General features: G+C 59.5%; 2 protein-coding genes across 4 annotated transcripts in view; one reads left to right on the top strand and one right to left on the bottom strand.

Annotated features, from left to right (window-relative positions):
* Positions 1–389, top strand: part of SLC5A10 (solute carrier family 5 member 10) — a 62036-nt gene extending 61647 nt beyond the window's left edge. For both annotated transcript variants that reach the window (XM_012747984.2, XM_012747982.2), the window contains one exon: positions 29–389. In XM_012747984.2, coding sequence (XP_012603438.1) covers positions 29–135 — 107 coding nt within the window. In that variant the 3' untranslated portion in view covers positions 136–389. The remainder of the gene's footprint in view (positions 1–28) is intronic.
* Positions 120–25628, bottom strand: GRAP (GRB2 related adaptor protein). Of its 2 annotated transcripts, none has more exons than XM_075994054.1 (5): positions 25443–25628; positions 19866–19963; positions 13257–13379; positions 4441–4609; positions 120–1729 (listed from the first exon to the last, which is right to left on the bottom strand). In XM_075994054.1, the coding sequence occupies exons 1-5, from the start codon at positions 25518–25520 to the stop codon at positions 1544–1546; spliced, it is 654 nt and encodes a 217-aa protein (XP_075850169.1). In that variant the 5' UTR covers positions 25521–25628; the 3' UTR covers positions 120–1543. The 2 variants fall into 2 exon arrangements, with proteins under 2 accessions (XP_075850169.1, XP_075850170.1); XM_075994055.1 differs by having other exon boundaries at positions 19829–19963; positions 25443–25532.
* Between the last annotated feature and the right edge of the window lie 245 nt (positions 25629–25873).

Raw genomic sequence — 25873 nt, 5'->3', positions numbered from 1 at the left:
CCCTCTCTTCCTCTCCAACTCCCTCCAGGTGATGGCCAAACGCCCCAGAAATACACGTTCTGGGCCCGTGTCTGTGGCTTCAACGCCGTCCTGCTCATGTGCGTCAACATCTTCTTCTACGCCTACTTCGCCTGACGCTGCCACCGCGGGCAGGAAGCAGGAGCCTGAGTCCTCCGGTCCCCCTTTTCCCCAATGGGGACACTGAGGCCCAGAGAGGTGCAGACTCTCCTCACAGCTGTGCATGGGTCAGTGCCCCGGGACTGGCCTAGCCAGCAAAGCAGGAGCCCACAAAAATCAGGGGGAAATGGGGGAAAATTGTGATATTTCAAAAATAGCACCAAAAGTGGTCATAATTGGAAAGAAAATTAGATTTCTGATGGACATCCTTATATAGGTATTATCGTTTTTGTTTTGAATACATGGGCCCAGGGAAGGAGCGGCGTGATTTGCCAGAGCTCAGGGCTCTGCGGGTCTTGGGCCCCCACGTGTCCACAGCACAGGGCCCCCTCCATCCCACCTGCGCCCAGTGCGGGGGGGGGGGGGGCGCCTCCTCTCCGTGCCTGCCCGCCACCTCCCCTCCACCATCAGCCTGGTGTACAAAGCCTTTCCAAGCCCCCCTGGCTTGTCCTGCTCCTGCAGTTGCCCAGGCTCTGGGCAGGCGGTGCCCCACGCTGGGCGCGTCTCCCGCCTTGATATCCCTCCTTTTCTCAGGTAGGGCTGGGCCCTGCCTAGGCTGCCCGCTACATCTGGGTCCTGCAGGTCTCTAAGTCCCTGCTCTGGCTCCAACTCCCGGTAGGCTTGCTGGCCGCCCCAGCTCCCCTGGGCCCGGTCTGGGCAACCTGGGCCTGAGCCCCGGTGCAGCCTCGGTCTCCCGCGGGGCTGGGCCGGGGCTTGCCTCTTGGAGCACCAACAGGAGAGGAGCGCTGCCCCCATCGCACCCGCTGTCCACCCCTTCCTCAGGGCTCAGGGCACCCGTCTAGCCCCTCTCCAAAGTGTCTGTGGCGGGCGTGGAGACGCTGATGCCCCAGGTGGACCCCAAAGTCATGGAGCTGCAGAAGAGTTGGTGTCCACCTGGACTCTGTCCAAGGATCCAAGTCAACAGTATGCAGCCTGTCCCTAGGGGCAGGGCCCCTTCCCTAACAGCCCGTGGGTTCCTTGGGCTGAGCCCCCAGTGGGTGCAACCTGGAGTCCTCAACCCTCCCAGAGGAGGAGGGGCCGTTGACAGGAGGAGGCGGGTTGGCCCTTTGCAGACCCCGCCCCGTGACATCACACCACTGGCGGCCAATGGGAAGTGGCCAGGTGGGAAGCCCTGGGAGCTACCCTCACCCTGCCATTGCTAAACACAGCTGCAGTTTTGGGGCGCTGGGGCCCATCCCGGTCTGTGCAAAGTGGCTGGAGGCAGTTGGGAGCCCACGTTCATTCCAGGGCCTTCTGCTGAGCCCTGTGTGACACAGGGTGGGGTGTCCACGTCCTCTCTCTGGACTGCAGTTCCCGTGGAATGGCCCGTTGGCCGGATGGGCCATCAGCTCTGCCTGCTCACAGGTCACATGTGCACAGTCTGCACGTAGCTCCGCGGGAAGAAGCCCACGCGCCCGCAGGATCGGCCCCGCCACCAGTGGGGGTCTCGTCGCTCCAGCACCTCAATGATGTCCCCACGGCGGAAGCTGAGCTGTGACGGGTCCTGGGCCAAGAAGTCAAACTGAGCCTGAGCGAAGCAGGCCCGGGGCGGCTGCAAGGCAAGGGAGCAGTTAGTAGGGCCGTCAGGAGCACTGCCACCCTGCTCTCCCTGCCGAGGTCCCAAGAAAAGTGACTTGCTGCAGGTGGGGAGGGTCTTGGGTGGCGTTGGAGTTGAACTCTGCCTCCACCTCCAAGTCCAGATAGTGGCCACACCACCCCACAAGCCACCTGCTGCCCAGGCCCCTGCATGTGTGCTGTGCAGACTCTGCGTCTACATAAAACATGACTTTCCTGGTGGCCCAGCTGGGTCTACAGGGCTGGTGGGTCAGGAGACCTGAGTATGGGTCCCTTATGTCTCGGTCTCATTTCCCTGGCTCTGCGGCAGCCGTGATTACTCTGACTCCAGGCCACGGAGCCACGGGAATGGGCTTATAAACTGTAAAGTGATGTGCAGCTAAGAGTGGAGTTTACTGCTGTTGCCCTTGAGGGCAAGGACTGTCACTTTGAGCTGCTCTCAGCCCTCAGGTCTGTTCCAGTCCTATCTATATACCACATGTGTGACCTTGGGTGTGTCCCTGCCCTTTGTGGGACTCAGTTTCCCCACCTCTCCATGGTAGCTGGACAGGGGCACTCTGCCCGATACTGCGACTGTTGTACCCAGTGGTCCAGCCCTGCCTGCCCCACTAGGATCTCAGTCTGAGCCTGCAGATCCCATCCAGGGTGGAAGATAGAATCAGCAGGGGCCGTAATTAGCGCTTATCTGCCCAGGAAGGAGGAGGCGTCCTGGGTCCCAAGGGACTGAGCCAGCTTCAGAGTCGCCGCACAGGGTGGGTGCCCCAGAGCCCAGGCCAGAGTGAGGCAATGAGTGTAGGGGAGCCCTCAGTCACCCCCAGCTCTGTCCTGCCTCCCTCATGCTCTCCCAGGCAGGGCTGGCCCAGGCAGTGAGAAAGAGCAGGGCAGAGGTCTGGCAGGCTGGGCCCAGCTGGAGAAGAGTCCCTGAGACCAGGAGCTCACGGCTGACCTTGGCCCTCAGGGCTGGGCACAGGAGGCCACCAGAGGGCCCTGGTGGGGTCTCCCAAGGCACTGTTTGACTGACCTGGCACAGCAGACCCCAGGGCTCATCCTACTGGGCAGAGGGGAAACTGAGGCCCAGTTAAGGGATGACCTGGCCCTCAGGTCACACGCGAGGCTGTGGGGGGTGCTAGGATCAGGGCAGAACTGGAGCTTCTCTGCAGCGCTTGTCAGCCCCCTCCCCAAGCCTTGGCCACGCTCCCCATCCCCTCTGCAGAACCCGGTGCTGGGGTGCCAGGGTCTTGGCCTCCAGCCCCAGGCCTTTCCTCTGGAGCAAAACAGCATGTGGGGCTAATGACCCCGTTGGCTGCTGTTGTCAGCCTAATGAGAGTAAGAGCCGGTCCTTGGGGCCCCTTGATGAAAGGGCTGGCTGGCAAATTGCTATTATGGTGAGGAAAGGGGTGGACAGACCCCACACACCCTGTGGCTGCCCAGACCTCGCCCACGAGCGCTCACACTGCCCACACCCAAAGCCAGCTCCTATGGGAGCAGAAACCAGGACTAAGCCTACCAGTATGTGTCCTTGGGGAGTCACATCACTCTCTGATCCTCAGTTTCCTCATCTGTACAATGGGCACAACAAGCCCTCCAGAGTACAGAGACCAGCTCTGTGCGTGGTAACCAGTAGGCTTGGTGTGGGTGTCTGTACCTTTATTCATTCATCCAACAAACATTTATGGAGCACCCACTATGTGCCACACACTATTCCAGGAGCTGAGAACAAGCTAGAGTTGCGCCCATGGAGTTGCCATTCTGCTCCTTCCTGCTTTCCCCTCGCCTCCCTTGTACCCGTGCTGTCTCCCTGCAGCACCGCCAGAACACGCCTCTGCAGCCGGGCTGGCCCTCTCGCAGCACCGGCCGCTGGAGGACGGGCAGGAGACTGCAGAGGCTCTCGCAGGCCGTCCCTGCCTCCCCCTGCCTCCCCCTCCCCCCGCCTCCCCCTGCCTCCCCCCTCCCCCCGCCTCCCCCCCGCCTCCCCCTGCCTCCCCTGCCTCCCCCTGCCTCCCCTGCCTCCCCCTGCCTCCCCCATCTCCCCCTGCCTCCCCCGCCTCCCCATCTCCCCCTGCCTCCCCCTGCTTCCCCTGTCTCCCCCTGCCTCCCCTGTCTCCCCCGCCTCCCCCTGCTTCCCCTGTCTCCCCTGCCTCCCCCTGCCTCCCCTGTCTCCCCCGCCTCCCCCGTCTCCCCCTGCCTCCCCCATCTCCCCCTGCCTCCCCCGCCTCCCCATCTCCCCCTGCCTCCCCCTGCTTCCCCTGTCTCCCCCTGCCTCCCCTGCCTCCCCCGCCTCCCCCTGCCTCCCCCTGCCCCCCTGCCTCCCCCATCTCCCCCTGCCTCCCCTGTCTCCCCCGCCTCCCCTGCCTCCCCCTGACTCCCCTGTCTCCCCCCGCCTCCCCTGTCTCCCCCCGCCTCCCCTGTCTCCCCCCGCCTCCCCTGTCTCCCCCCGCCTCCCCTGTCTCCCCCCGCCTCCCCTGCCTCCCCCCGCCTCCCCTGTCTCCCCCCGCCTCCCCTGCCTCCCCCCGCCTCCCCTGTCTCCCCCCGCCTCCCCTGTCTCCCCCTGCCTCCCCTGTCTCCCCCTGCCTCCCCTGCCTCCCCCGCCTCCCCCCTTCCTCCCCCTGCCTCCCCCGCCTCCCCCCTTCCTCCCGCTGTCTCCCCCTGCCTCCCTGCACCTGCCTCCCTCTTCCTCCCACCGCCTACCTTGAGCGCGGGCTCCTCATCGCGCAGGAAGACCTGCCGCTTCTTGGCAATGGTGGTCGTGCGGTAGAAGTCCACCAGCTCGTTGAGGGAGTTGAACTTCTCCTCCCACAGGAAGTACTTGCCCGACGCCTCGCGCAGCACCTTGAAGTGCTGCACCTGGTCCCCGTAGCTAGGGGAGAGGACCCGCGGCCACCTCAGAGCGGGCCGCCTGGCGTGGTCCCCCGCTCGTCTCACCACCACCCTTGCTGGCCCTTCCCGGTGGGTCCCGGGGGCGGGAGGAGGGGCGGGCAGCGCAGACCCACCGGCCCGCCCCACCTAGGGCCCGGGAGAGGACACTTCTTGCTGTGTGACCTTAGGCGAGTCACCTAACTTCTTGGAACCTCAGTTTCCTCACACTGACATCTCCCGTGCGGGGAAGTGCCAGCCATGCCGCCCGGTTGGCAGCATTAGAGGGGCACCTCCCAGCGAGGGGCGCTCAGACCGCCTCCTCCACATCCCTGTGACACCCGCAGCTTTGACGTTCTCTGCCCTCCCGCCCCCACCCTGTCCCCACAGTCCCTGGGGAGCGAGAGAGGCCTAAGAGCATCATGACCAGGCCTGCTGCTGTGACAGGAGCTCAGGTGTGTTGGGTGCTTCGTGTCCCCCCACAAGAACCTTCTGTGGCTCCCCACTGCCCTCAAGGTAAAGCCCTGGTAGCTCAGACTCAAGCGCTGGCTCTGATTGCGCGTCCTGCCCGGTGTCCTTTACGTCCTCTCCGACGCAGTCAGCCGACGTTCCTTCTCACCTCCCGCCTTCGCCCAGCCTGGTCAGTGGGCGCGGCCTGTCCCAGGACAGGCCGCGCCCGGGTGGCACCGACGCGGGGCAGGTGCGGCTACTGTGACGGCCCGGCCTCCTCACAGCCAGGAGGAGCAAGTCGGGCCCTTGTACAGTGGGGAAACTGAGGCACTGAGTGCAGCTGAGACCTGCCCAGAGCCACATAGCAAGAAAGGTCAGAGCCAGGGTCACATCTGAGCTCACACAGGTAGAGTGTTGCCCAATGTGCTCCTCAATTGATTATTATACAATAGCAATAATAATTATTCCAATTATATTAATAGTGTCCCAGATCTTCTCATTCCAAGTCCAGTTCTACTCTGCCCTGTTGCTGCCTGAGCTGTGCCCCCCAGGGGCCTCCCTCCCTGTCCTCTCCGCCCGGCTGGACCTCAGCCGCCCTTCCCAGCTGGACAGGGCCCAGCTGACAGCCAGGCCCACCCCTCAAGGCCTCTGTCCTTGCCTGCCGAAGTGGGGAGCACTGGCGCACCCTCCCAGGAGAGGCAGACCTGGGACGCGGCCGACAGAGCTGTCCGGGCCACCCGGCCAGGCTGGGCCTGCGGGGAGAGCACCCAACAGCTCCGGCTCCCAGCTGGGAAGGAGCCAGTTTCGGAGCCCGGGGAAGGTCCCTGTCCAGGTGGCTGGTGCAGGTGAGAGCTGGGAAAGCCTAGGGACCTGTGGGTGGGCCAGGCATGGGGTGCCCAGCACGGCCCCTCAGCCTCCTGAGCCACAAGCCATGGCTCATTTTGCTCACATTTCAGGCGAAATGAGATCCAATCCCGTGTTCAGACACTTGATGGTGCGCACGCACACACACACACACACACACACACGCCCCTCCTGGCTTCTGCATTAGAATCTGGGTAAGCAATTTGAAGGCAATGCTCTTACAAGCTGGGGTTGGCACGTGCCAGCCCCTAGTCCCTGCAGTCCTCCTGAACAAGAGGGGGGTGTCCATCACCCGGCTGCCCAGACTGCTGCTCTCTGTCCCAGTCTGCCTGCAGCTCAGCTTCTCTTCCTGTCAGCTGCGGGGCTGGCCTGCAGCTTCCCTGAGGGTTTACAAGTAAACACTGAAGACAGAGCTTTGTTCAAGGCAACCACCCTCCCGTCTGCATGAAGGATAGGGCAAAGTGGGGTCCCCACCCTGCCCAAGTCAAAGGGTCCAAACCACACAGGACCGCTCTCTCCACTCTAAACACAACTCCAGGTCTCTGCACCTCTGCACACACTATTTCCTCTAGTTGGAAGGAATTCTCAAACTCCTATCATTCGTGCCTCAAGGCCCAGGTGAAGTAGCCCATTCTCTACGAGTGTCAGACCCCTCAGTCAGAGTCAGGAGCCTTCTTGGGTCCCTCAGTGCCTTGTACAGCCTTTCTGTGACCCGCTGCTCATAATGGCATGCATACTAGACAGGGAGGGAGGCAGGAGTAGGCCCAGAGGGTCCAGTCTACCTGGGACTCAGCGACTGGAGCATCCCTGCCCAACCCTTAAGTCCTCATTGAGATGCTTTCTTCTTGATTTCTTTTTTTTTTTGAGACAGAGTCTCACTTTGTTGCCCAGGCTAGAGTGAGTGCCGTGGCGTCAGCCTAGCTCACAGCAACCTCTAACTCCTGGGCTCAAGCAATCCTGCTGCCTCAGCCTCCCGAGTAGCTAGGACTACAGGCATGCGCCACCATGCCCGGCTAATTTTATATATATATTAGTTGGCCAATTAATTTCTTTCTATTTATAGTAGAGACGGGGTCTCGCTCTTGCTCAGGCTGGTTTCGAACTCCTGACCTCAAGCAATCCTCCCACCTCGGCCTCCCAGAGTGCTAGGATTATAGGCGTGAGCCACTGCGCCCAGCCAAGAGATGCTTTCTTCTTGAAACCCTCTTCTGTTGGCTCTGAACTCGGATTCCCACCTTCTGGGTGTCCTGACCCTGAAACCGGAGCTCTGGTGGCAGGCCCGGCACTCTAAGAGGTGTCTGGCTCCCAGGGCAGCTCAGCCACAAAGGGAGCCGGTTCTCCGCTCAAGGACAGAGGCCAGATGGAGCAATGATCCCCAAACCTGAGACAAAGCCACTCACATGCCCTGGGCAGGTCTTGTTCCCCATGACTAAGCCACTTGTGTCGTCAGCTGTGGGACGGTCCCCTGCCCTGTCTGGCCCGTGGCAGCCTCCCAGAGACACCTCTGAGCCCCATGATTCCTCAGGGCCACGCTCTGATGAGCTCGCAGGTTCCTAGATTTTGGCTGCGAGCACAGGGAGGACCGTCGCTCCGAGCTGCAGAGTGAGGAGCCCACAGCCGGGCAGGCGCGAGGCCGGGAGCAGGGACCGCAGCAGCTCTGTGTCTGGGCACCCAGTGCCGGGCAGAAGGCCCTGTTCCCTGCCTGCCCCAAGGAGAAGCCTGGGGTGCAGCCTGGGGTGGCTGCGTTCCTCTGGGTGAGGGGGCAGAAGGGGTGTGACAGATTTGAATGAGATTTCAACCCCAAATGACCACAACTTTGAAGGTTTTGGTATTTGAAGGTCATCTGCAGTTACCTGGAAAGTTATCTAAAACAAAGCGTTCTCTGATCACACGGGAGGGTCAGGGAGTGGAGAACAGGAGATGAGATGAGGGGCAGGGGCAAGGGACCCAGGAATTCTAGAACCCTCCAACCTGGGAATTGGAGAATTTTCAAATCTGGGAACCATGCCCACGCCAGCCCCAGCCCACGTGTGGCACACAGTCGGGGCTCAGTAAACGGCAGGTCTCGTCCCTTCTCCCACCTCGTCCCGCCTTCCTGTTTCACAGTGGAGGAGAGTGAGGCCAGAGAGGAGAGGGGCCTGCCCGCGGCAGGCAGGCCGGGCTAATGCCATGCATGGCATGGGCACGGCCCTCCTGCGAGCCGGCCCTGTCTGGGGCACCCGGCACCCGGGCCGCTGCTCTGCCTCCCAGCCTGGCCTGTCTGCCGGCCGCTGCTCCCGCCCGTCTGTGGGAATGTCGCCTTTTCCCTTTCCTCTGCCTGGCCTTGGCCTCAGCCTCGGCCTCGGCCAGCCTTCACGGCCCACATGGAGGTTCAAGGCCTCCGCCAACCTCTCAGGCAGGGGCTGCCTTCCGGGGCCTCCCCAGACCTCCACCAGCCCCAGGCCCAGGCCCTCGGGGCCTCAGGGCTTGCAGGAAGAGCTGAGTCTCAGTCCAGATGACCCACCCACGGGGGTGGGGCGGTGTGTGAGGGGACAGGGGCTGTGCCAGCCCTTGGCTGTCAGAAAAACCCTAAGGACCGAGTCAGGCCTAACTCTGGCAGCAGCCAGTCCTGCCCAGCGGGTTTTTCTGGCCTGGTGTCAGCAGCAGCAGCAGCAGCAGCAAAGGTGACAGACAGTGGCAGCCCAGGGATGAAAAACAAGGCTGGGGTGGGAGTAGGAGCCAGGGCCCGGGGACCCACCTGGGCAGAGTGCTAACTGCCCTCAGGGTGGTCTCCAGTGGACATGGCCCCTCTCTGGCGGGTCCTGCCACCTGTGGAAAGGGAGGGTGGAGTAACCCACGCTGCAGCCAGGGAAGAGCATCCAGTGACTTCAGAGAGGCCAGGGCCCGGCTGGCGGGGACAGAGTCCTGAGGGTTCGGGGGTCTGGGAAGGTGGGTAGGAGGTGGCCAGGCCTATCAGGGCGCAGAAGGCCAGTGGGCACCAGCTCTGCTGTTCCTTGCTGTGTGACCTTGGGCAAGTTACTGCGCCTCTCTGGGCTTCAGTTCACCTACCTGCAAATGGGATTCTGGGGATCACATGAGTTTCCACTCTGGGGATCACGCGAGTTTCCACACTTACCCCCCTCTTTGCTGCACCCCCCATGCTTTATTTTCTCTAAAACCTTGATCATAGCCCAGATTCTATATAATTTACTAATTGCTTATTGTCCGTCACCCAGTAGAATGTGAATACCTAAAGGAAAGGCAGCTTTGTCCTATATTGTTGGTGGCTGAATCCCCAGCACCTGGGACAGAGCCTGGCACACAGTAGGTGGTCAGTGACCAGATGGGCAGAGCAAACACATGTTCATTGTCTCCAGGGAATCTCTGGCTGGAAAGGAAGCAAAACACTTCCCTTGGGCACAAGGTCATTTGTAGCAGAAGAGTCCACTGTACTCTGGACGGGAGGGTAGGGCAAAGCTAGGAGCCCGAGCATTGCATGCCAGCCTTGGCCTCTGGCCCCCCAGCCAACAGCTCAGACAGGCTTTCTGGAGGTGGAGGGGACAGACCTTTGTAAACTCGTAAAGGGCAGCTGGCTGTGGCCACTGTCGCTCTGTGAGGCAGCAGGAGGCCCATAAACTCCACCTCTGACAGCTTTATGGGGCTTGGCATGAGTGTGCAGGGGCTGCCACGCGTAGTGGGTCAGAGTGCTCACGTGCCACATCAGTAAGGGCAGAAGAGCTTTTTTTTATTTAGGCAGAGTCTCGCTCTATTGCCTGGGCTAGAGTCTCGTGTCAGTCCAGCTCACAGCAACCTCAGACTCCTGGGCTCAAGAGAGCCTCTTGCCTCAGCCTCCGGAGTAGCTGGAACTACAGGCATGCACCACCATGCCCGGTTAATTTTTCTATTTTTAGTAGAGACAGGGTCTCACTCTTGCTCAGGCTGGTCTTGAACTCCTGACCTTGAGCGACCCTCCCGCCTTGGCCTCCCAGAGTGCTAGGATCGCAGGCACAAGCCACTATGCCAGGCCCAGAAGGGCTCTTACACACGAATCTGCCAAGCTGTCACTTTCTTAGATGGCCGCTGGGTCACAAGCCTTCAGAGCAGCTGGGTTCTTTGCCTCCACATCATAAATGAGGACCAGACAGTCCAGAGAGGGCCAGCACCTGCCCGGGGTTACGCAGCAGGCCCAGGGAAAGCCAGGTCAAGCCTGAGCAGCTGCCTGTCTTCTGAGCACCCTGCATGCACGGGCGGGAGACAGGGAGCAGCCTTCCAGGCCAGAGGGCTCCCTAAACCCGCGCCAGCACATTGTGTGGTCCTTGGGGGGTTCATATAACGGTAATTACTACAACTGGCACTTACTATGTGCTAGTCTTCACACTGAGCACTTTACATCGATGTTCATATTATAGATGAGGAAACTGAGGCTCAGAGGGTAATTTGCCCAGGATTATACAGCTGGTAGGTGTCAGAGCTGAGACTCTTTCTCAAAATCCCACGTTCTTAGCCACATGCCCCATCTGAGTCTCAGGACCCCTGCTCAGTGGTCATCCAAGGACCACAGCGAGGCCCCATGAGAGATGCGGGACCAACAGGGAGCAGGACCAGGAATCCTGGCCCAGCGTGGCAGAACCAAGGGTCAAGGGCGCCACCTGGTGGTTCACGTGAAACAGCTGGCAGAGCCCAGGAAGCTCTGGCCGGTTCTGACCTTGGGCCCTTTGGCCAGGATGCGGTGGGGGTGCGCCAGGGTTTCTCTGAGAGGTGCTCTCAGATCCCTGCCCAGGAGGTGCTGGTGGCTTGCCTGCTCGAGAACTGCTCCCAAGGCCAGTCACGGTGGCTCCCATCTGCAATCCCAGCACTTTGGGAGGCCAAGGTAGGAGGATCGGTTGCTTGGGGCAAGGAGTTTCAGACCAGCCAGGGCAACATAGGAAGACCTCATCTGTACAAAAAAGAAACATTAGCCGGGCATGTGGCGCACACTTGTAGACTGAGCTACTCGGGAGGCTGAGGCCAGAGGATCACTTGAGCCCAGGAGTTCAAAGCTACAGTGAGCTACGTTACCCAGACCCACTGCACTTGGGTCTGGATAACAGAGAGAGACCCTGTCTAAAAAAAAAAGGAAGAAAGAAAAGGACAAAACCTGTTCCTTAGTACCGCCCATCTTCTCTCTTGGTCAGCTCCCAGGGGTTGCGGGAGCTGGTGGGAAGGGCACCTGGCTGGGGGTGGGGGTGACCCAGCGGGGACTGCAGGCTCTAGGTGCCCACCATGGGGGGTGGGGGGTGGACAGTCAGGCTCAGGGACTCACAGCATCCCTCCCGTCCCCCCTACAAACATCAAGGTGCCCCCATTAAGATGGGCCAGTAGAGGCTCAGAGAGGGCAAGAGCCCTTCCTGCCCCTCGGGGTAACCAGCCTGCTCTCAGGGAATAGGGAAGTGAACAAAGCTGACCAGCGACACAGCTTGGGGGACTCGGTGAGTGCTGGAGTTGCTAGATCTGCCCCCGGAGCAGCCTTTCTGTCCACAGTGGTCCTGCCCCTGTGGGCCCAGAGGGGAGATGCCACCTGGCAGGGCCAGCAGGGGATGTGCTGACCCCGGGCGGGAAGAGCCCATTTCAGAGATGGACCGGCTGACGACACATAAGGGACAGGGCCCTGGCAGAGCCTGCAAGGCATCAAGTGGGGACATTTCTCAGCAGCAGGAGCCTGCACGTGGGCCACCGCGGCCCCACCTGTCTGGAGCTGCACAGGGCCGACGTGGACAGTCCCTCTCCAAGTCTTTCATCCTCTGCGTCTTGGGACCCGTCACACTGAGTCTCCCGCCCAGCCGGTGCTAACCACCCAAGTGGTCCTGTGTGTGTTCGCTCACCTTTACAAAGTCACGGAGCCGCCAGCTGGGAATCAGCTCAGTTCCGGGAAATGGACCCCACACACGCACGGAACACCCTGACTGGCCACCGCCTCCCAGAGGCCACGCTGCCCTTCTCTGGGGGTGTCCCCTTCCGTCATCCCTCACCTCCCACCTGGCTCCCCGCTGGCCTCCCTGCTGCTACTGTCACCCCAACGGTCCTTCCTCCTCACAGCAGCCAGAGGGATCTGCTAAAACATGGAATCCGATCATACCTCTCCCCTGCCCAAGACCCTCCATGGCTCCTTATTGCTCCAAGAGAAAAATCCCAACCTCCTTTTCGGGCCCTGTGTGGTCACTGCACGTGACTGTCACCTCCACCTCCGCCCCCTGCCCACTCTGCTCCAGACACGCTGCCACCTCTGGATTCCTACGTGCCCCCAGTGCACTCCTACCCCAGGACCTTAGCTTTTATTGCCCCCTCTACCTGGAAGCCTCTCCTCCCAGGTCGTTGTTCCCGGGACCTGGGCAGCCTCCACATCCTAGTTCAGATCTTTGCTCAGATGCCACCTCCTCAGAGAGGCCTTCCCTGACCACCTGGGTTCTGTCTGTATTTATGTTTTCTTTTCACTGTCTCCTTCTCTGAGACTTCAACCCTTAGGGCAGCAACTCTGTTGTTTTTCAGTGTTGCTTCCCAGCCCCAAAGTAGCCTGTCACATGGCTCAGTGAACACTCCTTGAATTTATGCGTCTCAATCCTGATCTTCTGGGCTCTGGGAGCAGAAGCACAGATCCAGCCAGGGGGATGACTCCGACCCCACCCCCACTCCTCAGTCACCCCAGTTATGGCCTTTGGGGTTGGGGTCTGTGCTGGCCAGAGGCTGCGGCACCATGGCTGAGGAGCCACCCTACCCCAAAGCCAGGTGTCCCCATCACAGCCACCCTGCCTCAATGCCAGGTGCTGTTCTAATTGCTTTACATGCATCATTTCCCTTGTTCCTTGCAGTAACTTACTCTACAGGTGAGGAAACAGGCACGGAGAGGTTAAGTGACTTGCCCGAGCTCACACAGCCAGGAAGTGGTAGAAGCAGAGTTCGAACCCAGGCGGCCTGGCCCCAGGGTCCACCCTCTCAACTGCGTCAGCCTAGTATGGGGGCCTGTCTGGGCACCTCCTGGACACCTGCCAGGGCACCTCAGCACTCTCCTGCCCCCAGCCTCTCACCACATCAAGCAGTGACATCGTCCTCCCCAACGAACTGCTGAACTGCGCGTGAAGTCTGGACCCTGCAGCGCTTGAGGCCTGCACAGCTGGCGGGCCTGCTCTCCCAACACACCCCAACGCTCCGGGCCGCACCCTGGGGTGCCCAGACCACCGCCTGCCTCCAGGCCTCTGCTAGGCTGCCCCCCCTCCCCCGTGAGCCAGCCCGGCCGGCCCCCAGGCTCAGTGCAGGTGCTGCCAACCCGCCCTCCCCCTCCCCCCTCCCCCCTCCCCCACGCAGCCACAGCGGCCAGAGCTCACTTCACGGAGATGGAGAACTCCCCCGGGGAGCTCTCGCTCTCCCGGATCAGGAAGGCTCCCAGGTGGTTCCGCTTCATCAGAATCTCTTCGGCCAGCTGCCGGGAAATCCTGCCCGAGTACCACCTGTGGAGAGAGGGGCGGGTGAGGGCAGGGGGAGGCCGGGCTCTCGGCCACCACGCCCTCAGCCCAGGGTCCTCACAGCAGTACCGAGACGTGGGAGATATGATTGCACTCATTTTACAGATGGGGAAACTGAGGCACGGAAAGGAGAAGTGATGTGCCCAAGGTCACACAGCTGAGGCAGGCAGGAGCTGGAACATGATCCCAGCGTTTGGGCACCAGAGCCCAGCCTGACCCACCACGCCAGCAAACACCAAGTCATATTCCAGTGAGTCAAAACCCAGCCAACCTCAGTCTAACTTTTCCGGTTTAGATGGTAGATTCTTTTTTGTTGTTGTTAGATAAGGTTTCACTCTGTTGCCCAGGCTGGAGTGCAGTGACATGATCACAGGTCACTGCGACCTCCAATTCCTGGGCTCTAGTGATCCTCCTGCCTCAGCCTCCTGAGTAGTTGGGACTACAGGTTCATACCACCATGCCTGGCTAGTTATTTTTAATTTTTTCGTAAAGACACGATCTTTCTATGTTGCACAGTTTTGAGCTCCTGACCAGAAATGATTCTCCTGCCTCGGCGTCCCAAAGCACTAGGGATGGTAGATTCTTTTTTTTTCTTGAGACAGAGTCTCGCTTTGTTGCCCAGGCTAGAGTGAGTGCCGTGGTGTCAGCCTAGCTCACAGCAACCTCAAACTCCTGGGCTCAAGCAATCCTGCTGCCTCAGCCTCCCGAGTAGCTGGGACTACAGGCATGTGCCACCATGCCTGGCTAATTTTATATATATATATTAGTTGGCCAATTAATTTCTTTCTATTTATAGTAGAGACGGGGGTCTTGCTCTTGCTCAGGCTGGTTTTGAACTCCTCGCCTCGAGCAATCCTCCCGCCTCTGCCTCCCAGAGTGCTAGGATTACAGGCGTGAGCCACCGCGCCCGGACGGTAGATTCTTAAAAGTAAAAGAAATACATAGCTGCATATGGTGGCTCATGCCTATAATCCCAGCACTTCGGCAGGAGGATCACTTGAGCCCAGGAGTTCAAGCCCAGGCTGGGAAACATATCAAGATTCCATCTCTTAAAAAAAAAAAAAAAAAAAAAAGGTCAAAAAGTATATTAATGTAAACACATGACAAAAATACTTAGGCTTCATTCTAGTGAGAAAACATTTCTCCTTATACTCTTTCCACAGGTGCAGACTCAGGCCACCTGGACCTTTTCACAGGTGCAAGTTACTTTTCCCTCTGACCAAGCAGAACTGGGTATACAGAAGGTGCCTGGTAAATGCGTAGACTTTTGCAAGATCCCCAGGGTCTGGGAGTGAAAGGTGGGATCCAACTTCCCTTCAGTCCTGCTCTTGCTGTGTGACTCCAGGCAGCCCCTGGCCTCTTTGGCCCTTAGCTATCACTATGGACTGACTGTGTGTGTCCCCCAAAAAAATCTTAATCTGAAACCTAATCTCCGATGTGACAGTGTCAGAGGTGAGGCCTTTGGGAGGATGAGGAGCCCCCATGAATGGGATTAGTGCCCTCATAAAAGAGGCCCTGTAGGCCGGGCGCAGTGGCTCACCCCTGTAATCCTAGCACTCTGAGAGGCCGAGGCAGGCGGATTGTTTGAGGTCAGGAGTTCGAAACCAGCCTGAGCAAGAGCGAGACCCTGTCTCTATTAAAAGTAGAAAGAAATAATCTGGACAACTAGAAATATATAGAAAAAATTAGCCGGGCATGGTGGCACATGCCTGTATTCCCAGCTACTCGGAGGCTGAGGCAGGAGGATCGCTTGAGCCCAGGAGTTTGAGGTTGCTGTGAGCTAGGCTGATGCCATGGCACTCTAGCCCGGGCAACAGAATGAGACTCTTTCACAAAAATAGATAGATAGATAGATAGATAGATAGATAGATAGATAGATAGATAGATAGATAGATAGAAGAGGCCCCGTGAGGACACAGCTGAGAGGCTCAGCCAGCTGTGAGCCAGGCAGGGGCTCTCACTAGACGCCGCACCCGCCAGTGCCTGGGTCTAGGGCTTCCCAGCTTCGAAGTTGTGAGCTCACACGCCCCCGGCCTGGGGTGTTCCGTTGGAGCTGCCTGAACATGCACAGACAAGACACCCACCATCGGGGGGCTAGGTGGTCTCTGGCTGGCTCCCCAGCTCCAGTGTTTTAGCCCAGCTTGGGCTGAGACCCCTTTACTGTTCAGAAGGGGAAACTGAGGCCCAGAGCAGCCAGAGGTGTCATGGTGGGACCATGATAGACCAAGGGCAGGACACAGAGCCTTGGTTTCCCTGAAGCGTTTCCTCTCACTCCCTCAGCAAATGCCTCCTGCGTCAGACTGAGCTTGGCACAGGTGGCAGATGTCAGGCGGGACTTTTCCTGTGGTCCCGGGACGGTGGCCAGCATGGACCCGAGAGCAGATGCTGCTGGTGTCCTGCCTGTGCCCTTGCTCTCACCTCTGCGGCTCAGCACACACTCGGGGATTCTGCCTCGGGCTTTTGTCTGGCGCCCGACTTCCTGGGCCTGCAAGCGGGCGGGCGGAGGCTCCTGGGACGTTCCCAAGTGATGAGGTCGGGAGTGTGGGCAGACAGCCAGCGCCCGCCCGCCCGCCCGCCCGCGGGGGATGACTCGTGGGTGCGTGTCCTGCGCCGTCTCCCCTGTTCCCGGCCAGATGGGGCTGCAGTTGCCCCCAGCAGCGAGGACGGTGACGACACACCCGGCTGGCTTTTTCCCTTCCCTGTCTACTGCCTACTCCCAAATAAATCCCTTGGGCCGGGGCGGTGGCTCACGCCTGTAATCCTAGCACTCTAGGAGGCCAAGGTGGGAGGATTGCTCCGAGGTCAGGAGTTCGAAACCAGCCTGAGCAAGAGCGAAACCCCGTCTCTACTATAAATAGAAAGAAATTAATTGGACAACTAATATATATAGAAAAAATTAGCCGGGCATGGTGGCGCATGCCTGTAGTCCCAGCTACTCGGGAGGCTGAGGCAGCAGGATTGCTTGAGCCCAGGAGTTTGAGGTTGCTGTGAGCTAGGCTGACGCCACGGCACTCACTCTAGCCTGGGCAACAAAGCGAGACTCTGTCTCAAAAAAAAAAAAAAAAAAAAAAAAGAAATCCAAATAAATCCCTGGTCTTCACATCCCTGTCTTGGGGGCTGCTCTGGGCAAGCCATGCACCAGACACGAGATTCTAGACTGCTGCCACCCAAGCTGGTGGGGACCCTCAGCCCATACCTTGGTGAGGGGGGACAGGGACGGTGGCCACTGAGTGTGGGGACTCAGGGGACCATCTGGGGAGCTGCGCCTGGGTCTCTCAGAGTCTGGAGACCTGGGGGCTGCGGCCTAGCCAGCGGGGCAGTCTCCAGGCCAGAGGCTGACACCACGGGCCGGGTGGGACAGGAGCGCGGGGCCCAGGACTGGGGGTACTGGCAGGGGAGCTGCTGCAAGCTCTTCCGCCAGAAAGCCCCCAGCCCCATCCTGCCAGAGCTGCGCCCAGTGGGGCCCTGGGTGGGAGTTTCCTGAAGGGCCAGGTGTCTCCGAAAAACCCGCAAAAACCCCAAAGAGGCGTCTGTGTGGGTGGCTGGTGCCCTCACACAGTGTCACAACTGCACACACCAAGGAGGCCCTCACATCCCTGTCCCCACCCAGGGTGGCCTAAAGGCTAGAAGAAAGCACCTCCTAATGCCCCCAGGGCCAGCTCTTGCCCGACACCAGCGTCACTCCATTTGTGGCCACCTCACATTACATCGTCCCCATTTTACTGATGTGGAAACTGAAGCCCAGAAAGGGGCAGGGAAGCCCCGCCCCTTGCCCCCCTAAGCCCCCGAAATTGCAGAGCGACTCCAAGGCCTGGACTCTCCCCTAGCCCCAGCCCCACCGTCCTTGCAGGCTTTCCTGCCCCTCCAGCCAGCCCAGCCCAGCCCAGGGCTCGCACCACGCAGCTGCAGTCTCGCTCCACCACTGGCCAGCTGTGTGACCTGAACGAGTCGCTCAACTTCTCTGTGCCTCTGTGGCCTTATCTGAAAGCTGGTGACGCTAATTCTCACCTCATAGGGCCCTTAGGAGGATGCAGGAGCGGCTGTGTGCAGGTGTTTGCTGCTCCTCCCACACGTCCCTCTGCTCGGCTGTCCCCTGCCCTCCCTGGCAGACTCCTACTCTAACTTGCAGGCCCACTGGGCTGTGCCCTTCCTCTAGGAAGCCCTCCCTTACCCTCACAGGCCGAGAAAAGTGGGTCCACTGTGGCCACTGCCTGATGGGGCTGACTCTGGAGGTACTGGGACTGTGCCGCCCCTGCCCCGGGGCTCCTGGGCGGGCAGGGTGAGAGCGGGTGCTCGGAAACGAGACGGCTGGCGTAGGCACGAGGCCTTCTGGAGCCCCAGCCCTCCCACCCACGCACCACGGGCTTTGCGCTGAGTCAGGTGTGGAGCCGGAGTTTCCCCGCGGCTATTTTGGGACCAGAGCAGGTGCTGAGGTTAACCAGGAGCACACCGGGACCCCGCCCCGGGCAGGCTGGTCAGGGGTCTGGCCCCCTCCCTGCTCTGTCCCAGGTACAAGTGGCCGGAGCTGACCCAGGGGCGTCAGAGGCCGAAACACTCCACGGCTCCCAGCCGCTAGAGTCCCGCCCCAGCCTCTGTGTTGCCCCGCAGGCCGGGCCCAGCACAGCCTCTTTGGGCCTCTTTTCTCCCCACCGGAGCGAATGGAGCCCCAGCTCAGGGCTGCTGGCAGCTCTGGGCCTTCCAGCCTTCCAGCCGTCGCCACACCATTCCCTCCACCTGAAGACCATGCCCAGCACAGGAAGCCAGAGGTGGTGGCAGCTTTGGAAATACTCAAAGGCAGATAAAGGCCCCAGCCTCTCCCTGTACCTCCTTTCCCTTCCACCCCACAGCCACACCCATCACAGTCCCAGTCTGCCCCGCCAGCCTGCCTGACCCTGCCACCAGTCTCCATATCTGACTGAGTCCTCCACGTACCCTAACACCCCATGGCTCCCCACTACCCTGGCCCTGGCATTTGAGGCCATCCTTCCAGTCCCACATGCCACCAATTTTCTCTCATTGCTTCCTCTTTGCACATCTTGACTCTCTCCCAGGAATGCCTTTCTCTTTTCTACTTAGCCAACTCCTATACGTCCTTCAAAACCTCACTCATTGCCACTTCTGAGAAGTTCTCCCTGGTTAATCACCTGAATCCCTACTACTGCCTTCCCTCCCATTTAGTCTTTTCTTTTCTTTTCTTTTCTTTTCTTTTCTTTTCTTTTCTTTTCTTTTCTTTTCTTTTCTTTTCTTTTCTTTTCTTTTCTTTTTTGAGACAGAGTCTCACTTTGTTGCCCAGACTAGAGTGAGTGCCGTGGCGTCAGCCTAGCTCACAGCAACCTCAAACTCCTGGGCTCAAGCGATCCTCCTGCCTCAGCCTCCCGAGTAGCTGGGACTACAGGCATGCGCCACCATGCCCGGCTCATTTTTTCTATATACATTAGTTGGCCAATTAATTTCTTTCTATTTATAGTAGAGACGGGGTCTCGATCTTGCTCAGGCTGGTTTCGAACTCCTGACCTTGAGCAATCTGCCCGCCTTGGCCTCCCAGAGTGCTAGGATTACAGGCGTGAGCCGCTGCGCCCAGCCTAGTATTTTCTTTATGTCCTCTCTCCCCGTCAGAACATGGCTGCTCTGACCCCTCTGTGTGTCCAGCATCCCCCGGGCCAGGACCCCTGGAACTGTGTTTGGTGAAAGAGGAAGTGGCTGTATCTTGGGGCTGCCTCAGCTGTCATTTAAAGCATACCCAGCTGGTTCCTTGCATGTTACTTGGTGACCTGGACTCTGCCCCAGCCAGTCTCGGGGCAGCAATGTTGGATGCCATCTGCTGAGAGCACAGCCAGGGACTTCCCGGGGCCAGCAGGTCCCCAGGATACCTGGGCCCAGACACAACTCTCACTCCACCCTGGTCACAGACTCTGCCAACACCCAGTGTGCTCCCACGTCGCAAATGCAGGGCCCGCAGAGTTGGTTTTCTGCCCAACCTTCCGCCCCTCCGTCGCCACCCCCACTCCCGGCCCCACTCAGGGCTGAGTCAGCCTCTCAGAGAGAGCTCTAGAACCTACACAGACCTGATGGTCTGGACAGATTAGAGCTCAGCCCTCCTTGGGTTACAGTTTCCTTGGGAAACTGAGGAACAGAGAGAGCAGGGACTTGCCTGAGGCCACAGAGCAGCCTGTGGCCCAGCCAGCTGAGAGCCCGGGCTCCGTCCTCTCCCAGGGCCCTGCTGGACACCCTGCGGCAGCCAGGTTCTCAGCGTTAGGCCTGGGCTTGCCCCGGCTCTGCCACCACTTGGGCAAGTCCTCACGTCTCAGTCCCCGTCTCTGCTCAGGGAGGTGGCTACTGTGCAGACTGAGGCCCCAGACAGATGGACGGGCCCAGGAGTGAGGGAGCCCCGTGTGCAAGAGAGATGCCATGCCCCAGGCTAGGTGGGGACATACAGCCACGGGGCCTGGGAGGGGGATGGCGGCCACTCACGGGTGGGGCTTGACGCGGATGTAGTTCTTGGGGATAAACCCCTCAGCACCCCGGAGTTCGGCCTTATACCAGTTCTGGTCATCTTCCATGTTCAGGATCTGTGGGCAGGGGACACAAGCCATTCAGTCATTGAGAAGGGACAGCTGTCACCTGCTGAGATCCCGCCGCACGCCATGCCCCAGGTGGACTTCACCCACACCAGCCCTGCACCCATTCACAGAGGGCTGGGGGCCCTGGGACAGGGTCCTGCCACGGGCACAGGGCTGAGTCAGAACCAGCTGCCTGAGCCCGCAGGCCCGCCCGCTGGCCCCAGGACAGCCCCTCCTACATCGAGGGTTTGGGGTGGCTGGAGCTGGACCCTCAGGCTCCGCCACCCAGACGCCCAGCAGGGCAGACGGCCTTGAGGAGCAGAACTGGGACCTCAGTTCTGAGCTGTGACCCCTGAGCACACCATGTGCTGAGCCTTGGGGTGAAGGTCGGACGTCCCCAGGAAGGTGAGGGAGCCCCAGCCTGCGCCCAGTGACTGTGGTCTCTTGCATTTAAACAGCCCTTCGGTCCCAGCTCAGGGGTGACGATTCAGTGGGGGCATCCCAGGCACTGGGGCGCGGGTAAGACAGGCTGGTTCTCAGGCCCTGCCTACTCTGTGGTCCTGTGGGCTCCTCTTCCACGCCCCTGAGGCCCCCGTCGCCCCCAGGTGGGGCAAGAGGAACTGAAACAGCCAGAGCAGGCGGGAGCCGCTGCAGGTGGCCGGTAAAGCGACCCAGGCGGGGCCGGGCAGGGCCTGGGGCTGGCGCGCAGGAGGCTCTTTCCTCCATTCCCCGGGCACACTTGCCCGCATCACCCCGATTCTCATGCCACCCTCCACGGTGGACATCACCAAGTGTTATTTTACAGATGACAAAACCAAGGCCCAGAGAGGGGAAGTGACTCAGCCAAGGCCACACAGCAGGGGAGAGGCAGACCCAAGATCAGCCAGGACTCTGAGCCTGGGGTCTTTGGCTCAGTTGGTCTAGTGGGCCCCAGCTTACCAGTGTTCACCCCCAATCCACCTCCTCCTTTGTCTCTGGACCCAAGCCTGAGGGATATCTCTCCTGCGAGTCCGGGACAGACTCTAATGCCGGCTCCATCCCATGGGGATATTTGTGGAGAGAAAAGGTTGGGAAAGAAGACAGGCCCCAGGGCAGGCCGGCACAAGGGCCGCAGCTCAGGCAGTAGGGCTTGGCCAAGAGCAGCTGGGGTTGCTTCCTGGGGCCAGGCCCTGTCTGTCCGCCAGCCCAGGCTGAGCCTTCCTTCCTGCCCCCGCAGGGCAAGGTCAGCGGCCCCGGGGACAGACGGAAGCCGGTGGCTGACTCGGGAAAACTTTCACTCAACACAGAACAAAACAAAACAACTGCCCCAACCTAATGAGGAAAACCGGGCCGTAGGCTGCCATGGCCGGGCTTCAAGGAAGAAGCCCTGGGGCCTGGGGCTCTTGGCCACTCTGCTCTGACGCTCTTGGTGGCCTTGGCGCCAGTGTCCTCATCCGGTGGATGGGCGCCCTGTGGCCTACACGGAACTCGGCAGTGCCTTGTGGGCTGTGTTCCCGGTGGACACGGGAACACGACGAATCGTGTCTGCTCCCCGCTTTGTCTTGTCTCTCTTTCATCTCCGCCCGGAGGACCCAGGAAGGCGCTCACTGGTCCCACAGCTCCATTCTTACTGTTAACGTTGTTCAAAAGCCCCAGGCCCTCTGAGACACGGGGATGCCCACGAGGGACAGAGACCAGCTCCTCTCAGGGGAAATTTCACCTCTGGAGGTGAGACACCATGGCCGGCCCGGCAGCCGTCCCCCTGCAGTGCCCTCCAGCCAGGCGGCCGCCCCTCACCGTCCCCGGTCCCAGGCATCACTTGGCAGCTGTTTGCTAAGCACCCGCTGTGTGCGGGCGCTGGCTGGGCCTGGCGACACAGCGTGGAACAAGGAGCTCGAGCGCCAGTGGGCAGAGACGGACCGTAAACAGGGAAGGAACCGGCCGACGGGACAGCTGAATGCAGCGGGAGTGCTCTGACAACATGCGTCAGAACGGCACAGATGAAGACGGCTGGCGGCGGCAGGGACACCGTCAACAGGGGCAGACAGAGTGGTCAGGAAGGCCTCTCTGAGGAGGTGCCATGGGGCTGAGACCCAGTCACAAGACGGAACCTATGGTGAGAAGACGCGGGGAACGGCGTCCAAGGCAGAGGGCAGCACTAGGCGGGAGCAAGCTCTGTCCCTGACACAGAAGGGGCCAGGCGGCTCCTGCCAGCGGCTCACGCCTGGAGCCCTAGCACTGCGGGAGGCCGAGGCCAGGAGTACAAGAACAGCCTGGGGAATATAGTGAGACCTCCTCTCTACAAAAAAAAATGAAAAGGTTAGCCAGGTATGGTGGCGCACGCCTGCAGTCCCAGCTAGTCGGAGGCTGAGGTGGGAGGGTCGCTTGACTGCATCCCAGCCTGGGCAGCAGAGAGGGTCCTGTCTCCAAAAGAAAACAGAAAGAAAGAAGGAGCCGGAGGGCATAGTTTTGCCTGCTACTGAAGGTTAAATCACGCAAACTAGCACCACCTTCACGCGGCTCTGAGTGAGGGCCGCTGTGTGGGGACCAGCCGGGAGCCAGAGGACAGCAGGAGGCACCGGCGAGCTCCTGCACCAGCCCGGGAGAGGCAAGGACACCCAGACTGGAGGAGGGGTGCCGGGAGTCACGGAGAGGGGCAGAGTGGGTGGCTTTTGCCGGAGTTATGGACAAGATGCAGTGACAGGCTGCGGGAGGCAGGCCAGGGCCCAGGGTGGGCTGCGCGGGGTCTGCACCGTCGGCCTTGCTCGTGGACACGTCCAGGAGGCCGTGGACACCCTGAGTCTGGGTCTGGGGTCCAGGCCGTCTGTGGAGAACAAGGGTGAAGCTGCCACCCCCACTCCACTCCAGCTGGCAGCAGTGGGGTACCACACACCCAGAAATGCTCGGCCGTCGGGGAGGGAGGCTTGTCCCAGGGAAGGGACGTTTGGGGCCATGTGTCCAGAGTGAGACCATGGGCCCAGCATGGTGGCTCACGCCTGTCGTCCTAGCTTTCTGGGAGGCTGAGGCGGTTCAGCGGTTCGACACCAGCCTGAACACAGCCTGAGCACAGTCAGACCCCGTCTCTAAATCTAAAAAAAAGTTAAAAAAACCAGAGTGAGACCATGAGCCTCTGAGCATTCATCCAAGACCAAAATTCAGATGTGAAGAAGGTGCTTTGCCGCGGCTCCTCTGCAACGGGCCTGGCCCACAGGGGACACTGCACGGAGCCGGGAGCCCTGAGCTCAGCCCCTCCGAGCCCTGCTGGGAGGGGCCGGCCTGCAGGGAGATGACAGGGGACACATGACATTTTTGCCAGTTATAGAAAGTGGTCCGGACTAGAGTGAGGGAGAGGGTGACCTTGGTGTAACACTGAAGGGAACACCCCAAAAAGGTATCAAGATTAAATAATATTTTAATGCAACACATTAAAATCAAAATGAATGCAAAAATCTGAATATGGGTGTTAGTTACTAATAACATATCGGTATCACTCAATAACTGTAAGAAATGTGCCAGGTGAGTAGATGGCAGCCACAGGGGAAGCGGGGCGCCCAGACGTGGGAATCCCCTGTGTTATCTTCCAGTTTCTCTGTAAACCTCACGACTGTTCTGAGAAATAAAGTCTATCTAAAAGTTAATGCATACAATGTCCATCAAAGTCTTCAACACACGTGGACGTGACCTTGTACTTGCACATCCCTGAGAGTGAAGGCATCACACCTGGCCCTGCAGGGACGGACCCCTGCTTATTAGCAGAGCACCCAGGACGGAAAGAGTGAAGAAAACGCAAATCGCTCAGGGCCACCCACTACCCCGCCACCCCAGGGGTCAACAGCTGCAGGCTGAGCAAGACTTTTCTTTTTAATCTTTGCTCTATGCACAAATCTGGCTGTGGATGTCGGTTTTCCCGTGAAGTTAGTACCTATCAATCGTCTGTGCAGACCTGGCCCTGCGTGCAGACGTTCGCACTCTGCTTTTTGCCACTTAATGTTGCGTCATAAACGTTTTTATGTCACCAAAAGCTCTACAAAAGTAGCGTTTTCAGAGGCAATCTAATCTTCTGTGCCACCCCCCAGCCCTCCGTCTCTGTGACTCAGACAAACTCTGGCCACACTCTCCAGCCCCAGCCCGGCCCCAGCCCAGCCTGGCCAGTCCCTGTGGGGACCAAACACAGGCTCCACAGTCAAGGGGGTGTAGGTTCGAATTTGGGCCCATATCAACCAGGTCACGTCACCTACCTCTGCCTCAGTTTAGTCACCTGTGAAACAGGGGTGCTAATATCCCCCCCACCCCCACAGCAACTTAAATGGGACATTGGTACGCATTGCTGAGTTTGGGACCCGGCCATAGTAGGGTGGTGGCAGACGGAAGTCCTGTGTCTTCTTGTGCTTGAAGCTTGGGGCAAGAGCAGGGCCTGGGGCTTAGAGTAGAGGGATATCCAATCTAATACTCATTGCTCCAGTGGGGAGACTGAGGCCCAGGGAGAGGCAGTGACTTCCTTAGGTAAGTAAGTAGCTGCTCCAGTGCCCAAGTCATGGCATGGCCACCCCCTGAATCCTGCACCTGGCCCCTGGGCTCTGCTTTCACATGCAAACTGTGTGTGTGTGTGTGTGTGTGTGTGTGTGTGTGTGTGTGTGTGTGACCCAGGCTAGAGTGCAGCGGCATCATAATAGCTCACCACAACCTTAAACTCCTGGGCTGAAGCAATCCTCCTGCCTCAGCCTCCTGAGTAGCTGGGACTACAGGCATGCGCCACCATGCCCGGCTAATTTTTCTATTTTTGTGGAGACGAGGTTTCAGTCTTGATCAGGCTGATCTTAAACTCCTGGCCTTAAACAATCCTCCTGTCTCAGCCTCCCAGAGTGCTAGGATTATAGGCATGAGCCACTGTGCCTGGCCACATGCAAATTTTAAAGCAAGGACGTCTCCAGAGAGAGATTCTATAGACCCATCTTCCTGGACCATCTTGGAAGACTGCAATGTCCATCAAAAGTGGCCCAGACAAGGAGAAATGAATTCTGGTATGACTCTATTTTCCCTTTTCTCCATAATATTGGGAAGTTCATCCTTGATGTCCTTACATGATAGCTATTAGCCCCACCAGGTTATCCTGTGTACCTATTTCTTTACTAAGACCTCCTCTCTCTCTCTCCCCACTTCCCACCCCACTGTCTATCGCTCTCTCTCTGTCACTCACATTCTCTCACTGTCTCAACAATTGTCCTTTCACATTTTCTGCTGGAAAACGGGGTGCTGATGCTGTGGTGATGTCTCCTTGAAGCCTCACAACAGCCCCTAAGGAGGGAGCATTAATTACCTCCCCAATTCCTAGATGGGGAAACTAAGCCTCAGAGGGAGCAGGTGGCTTGTCCAGAGTCACGCAGCCACTAACTGGAGGCGCTGGGCCTGTCCTGCAGGGACCAGACTCTGTCTGGGGCTGTCCTGGCCCAGTTCTTAAATCCACCCCCACGCCACGCAGGGCCAGCTCAGCCCGGCTCCAGCTCCTTACCTTGAGTGTGTCCCCCTTGTTGAAGGCAAGCTCATCGCTCTCTGTGGCCTGGAAGCTGTACAGGGCCACCGACTCCATCCTGCTGACCCCAGGCTCCGGCAGCTGGGCTCGGAGCAGGCCGGCAGCTTCCTGCTTCCTCTGCAGTGGAGGACCGTCTTCCTTTGCTTTGAGTGCCTGTTTGTTCTTTTGAAGCTGAGACTGAGACTGCCCTGATGGGGGAGAAACAGGAAGCAGAGACATGTCACAGAGCAGGGAGGGCGTGTGCGCCAGCTCCCTCCCTACCTCAGACCCCAGAGGCCAGGTACAGCCCTTGGGGAGTCTCCCTGCAGCCCTGGGAGTGGGACTCCTTGTGCCCGCATTACAGATGGTAAAACTGAGGTGTCTGGAGGAGAATTGCCTCAAAGCCGTCCTGCTGGCCCAGGCACTGTGTC

Source organism: Microcebus murinus, chromosome 18, assembly GCF_040939455.1.
Source record: "Microcebus murinus isolate Inina chromosome 18, M.murinus_Inina_mat1.0, whole genome shotgun sequence".
Classification (NCBI taxonomy): Eukaryota; Metazoa; Chordata; class Mammalia; order Primates; family Cheirogaleidae; genus Microcebus; species Microcebus murinus.
The sequence above is the reverse complement of the archived record's forward strand: the minus strand, read 5'-3'. Positions and strand labels throughout refer to the sequence as shown.

Excerpts from the sequence above, each read along its gene's own strand:
- GRAP (XM_075994054.1), bottom strand. The coding sequence starts at position 25,520 with ATGGAGTCGGTGGCCCTGTACAGCTTCCAGGCCACAGAGAGCGATGAG. Across the intron at positions 19,964-25,442 it reads ACAAGGGGGACACACTCAAG|ATCCTGAACATGGAAGATGA; the intron begins GTAAGGAGCTGG and ends CCCTGCCCACAG. Across the intron at positions 4,610-13,256 it reads GAGTTCTCCATCTCCGTGAA|CTACGGGGACCAGGTGCAGC; the intron begins GTGAGCTCTGGC and ends CCTCTCCCCTAG.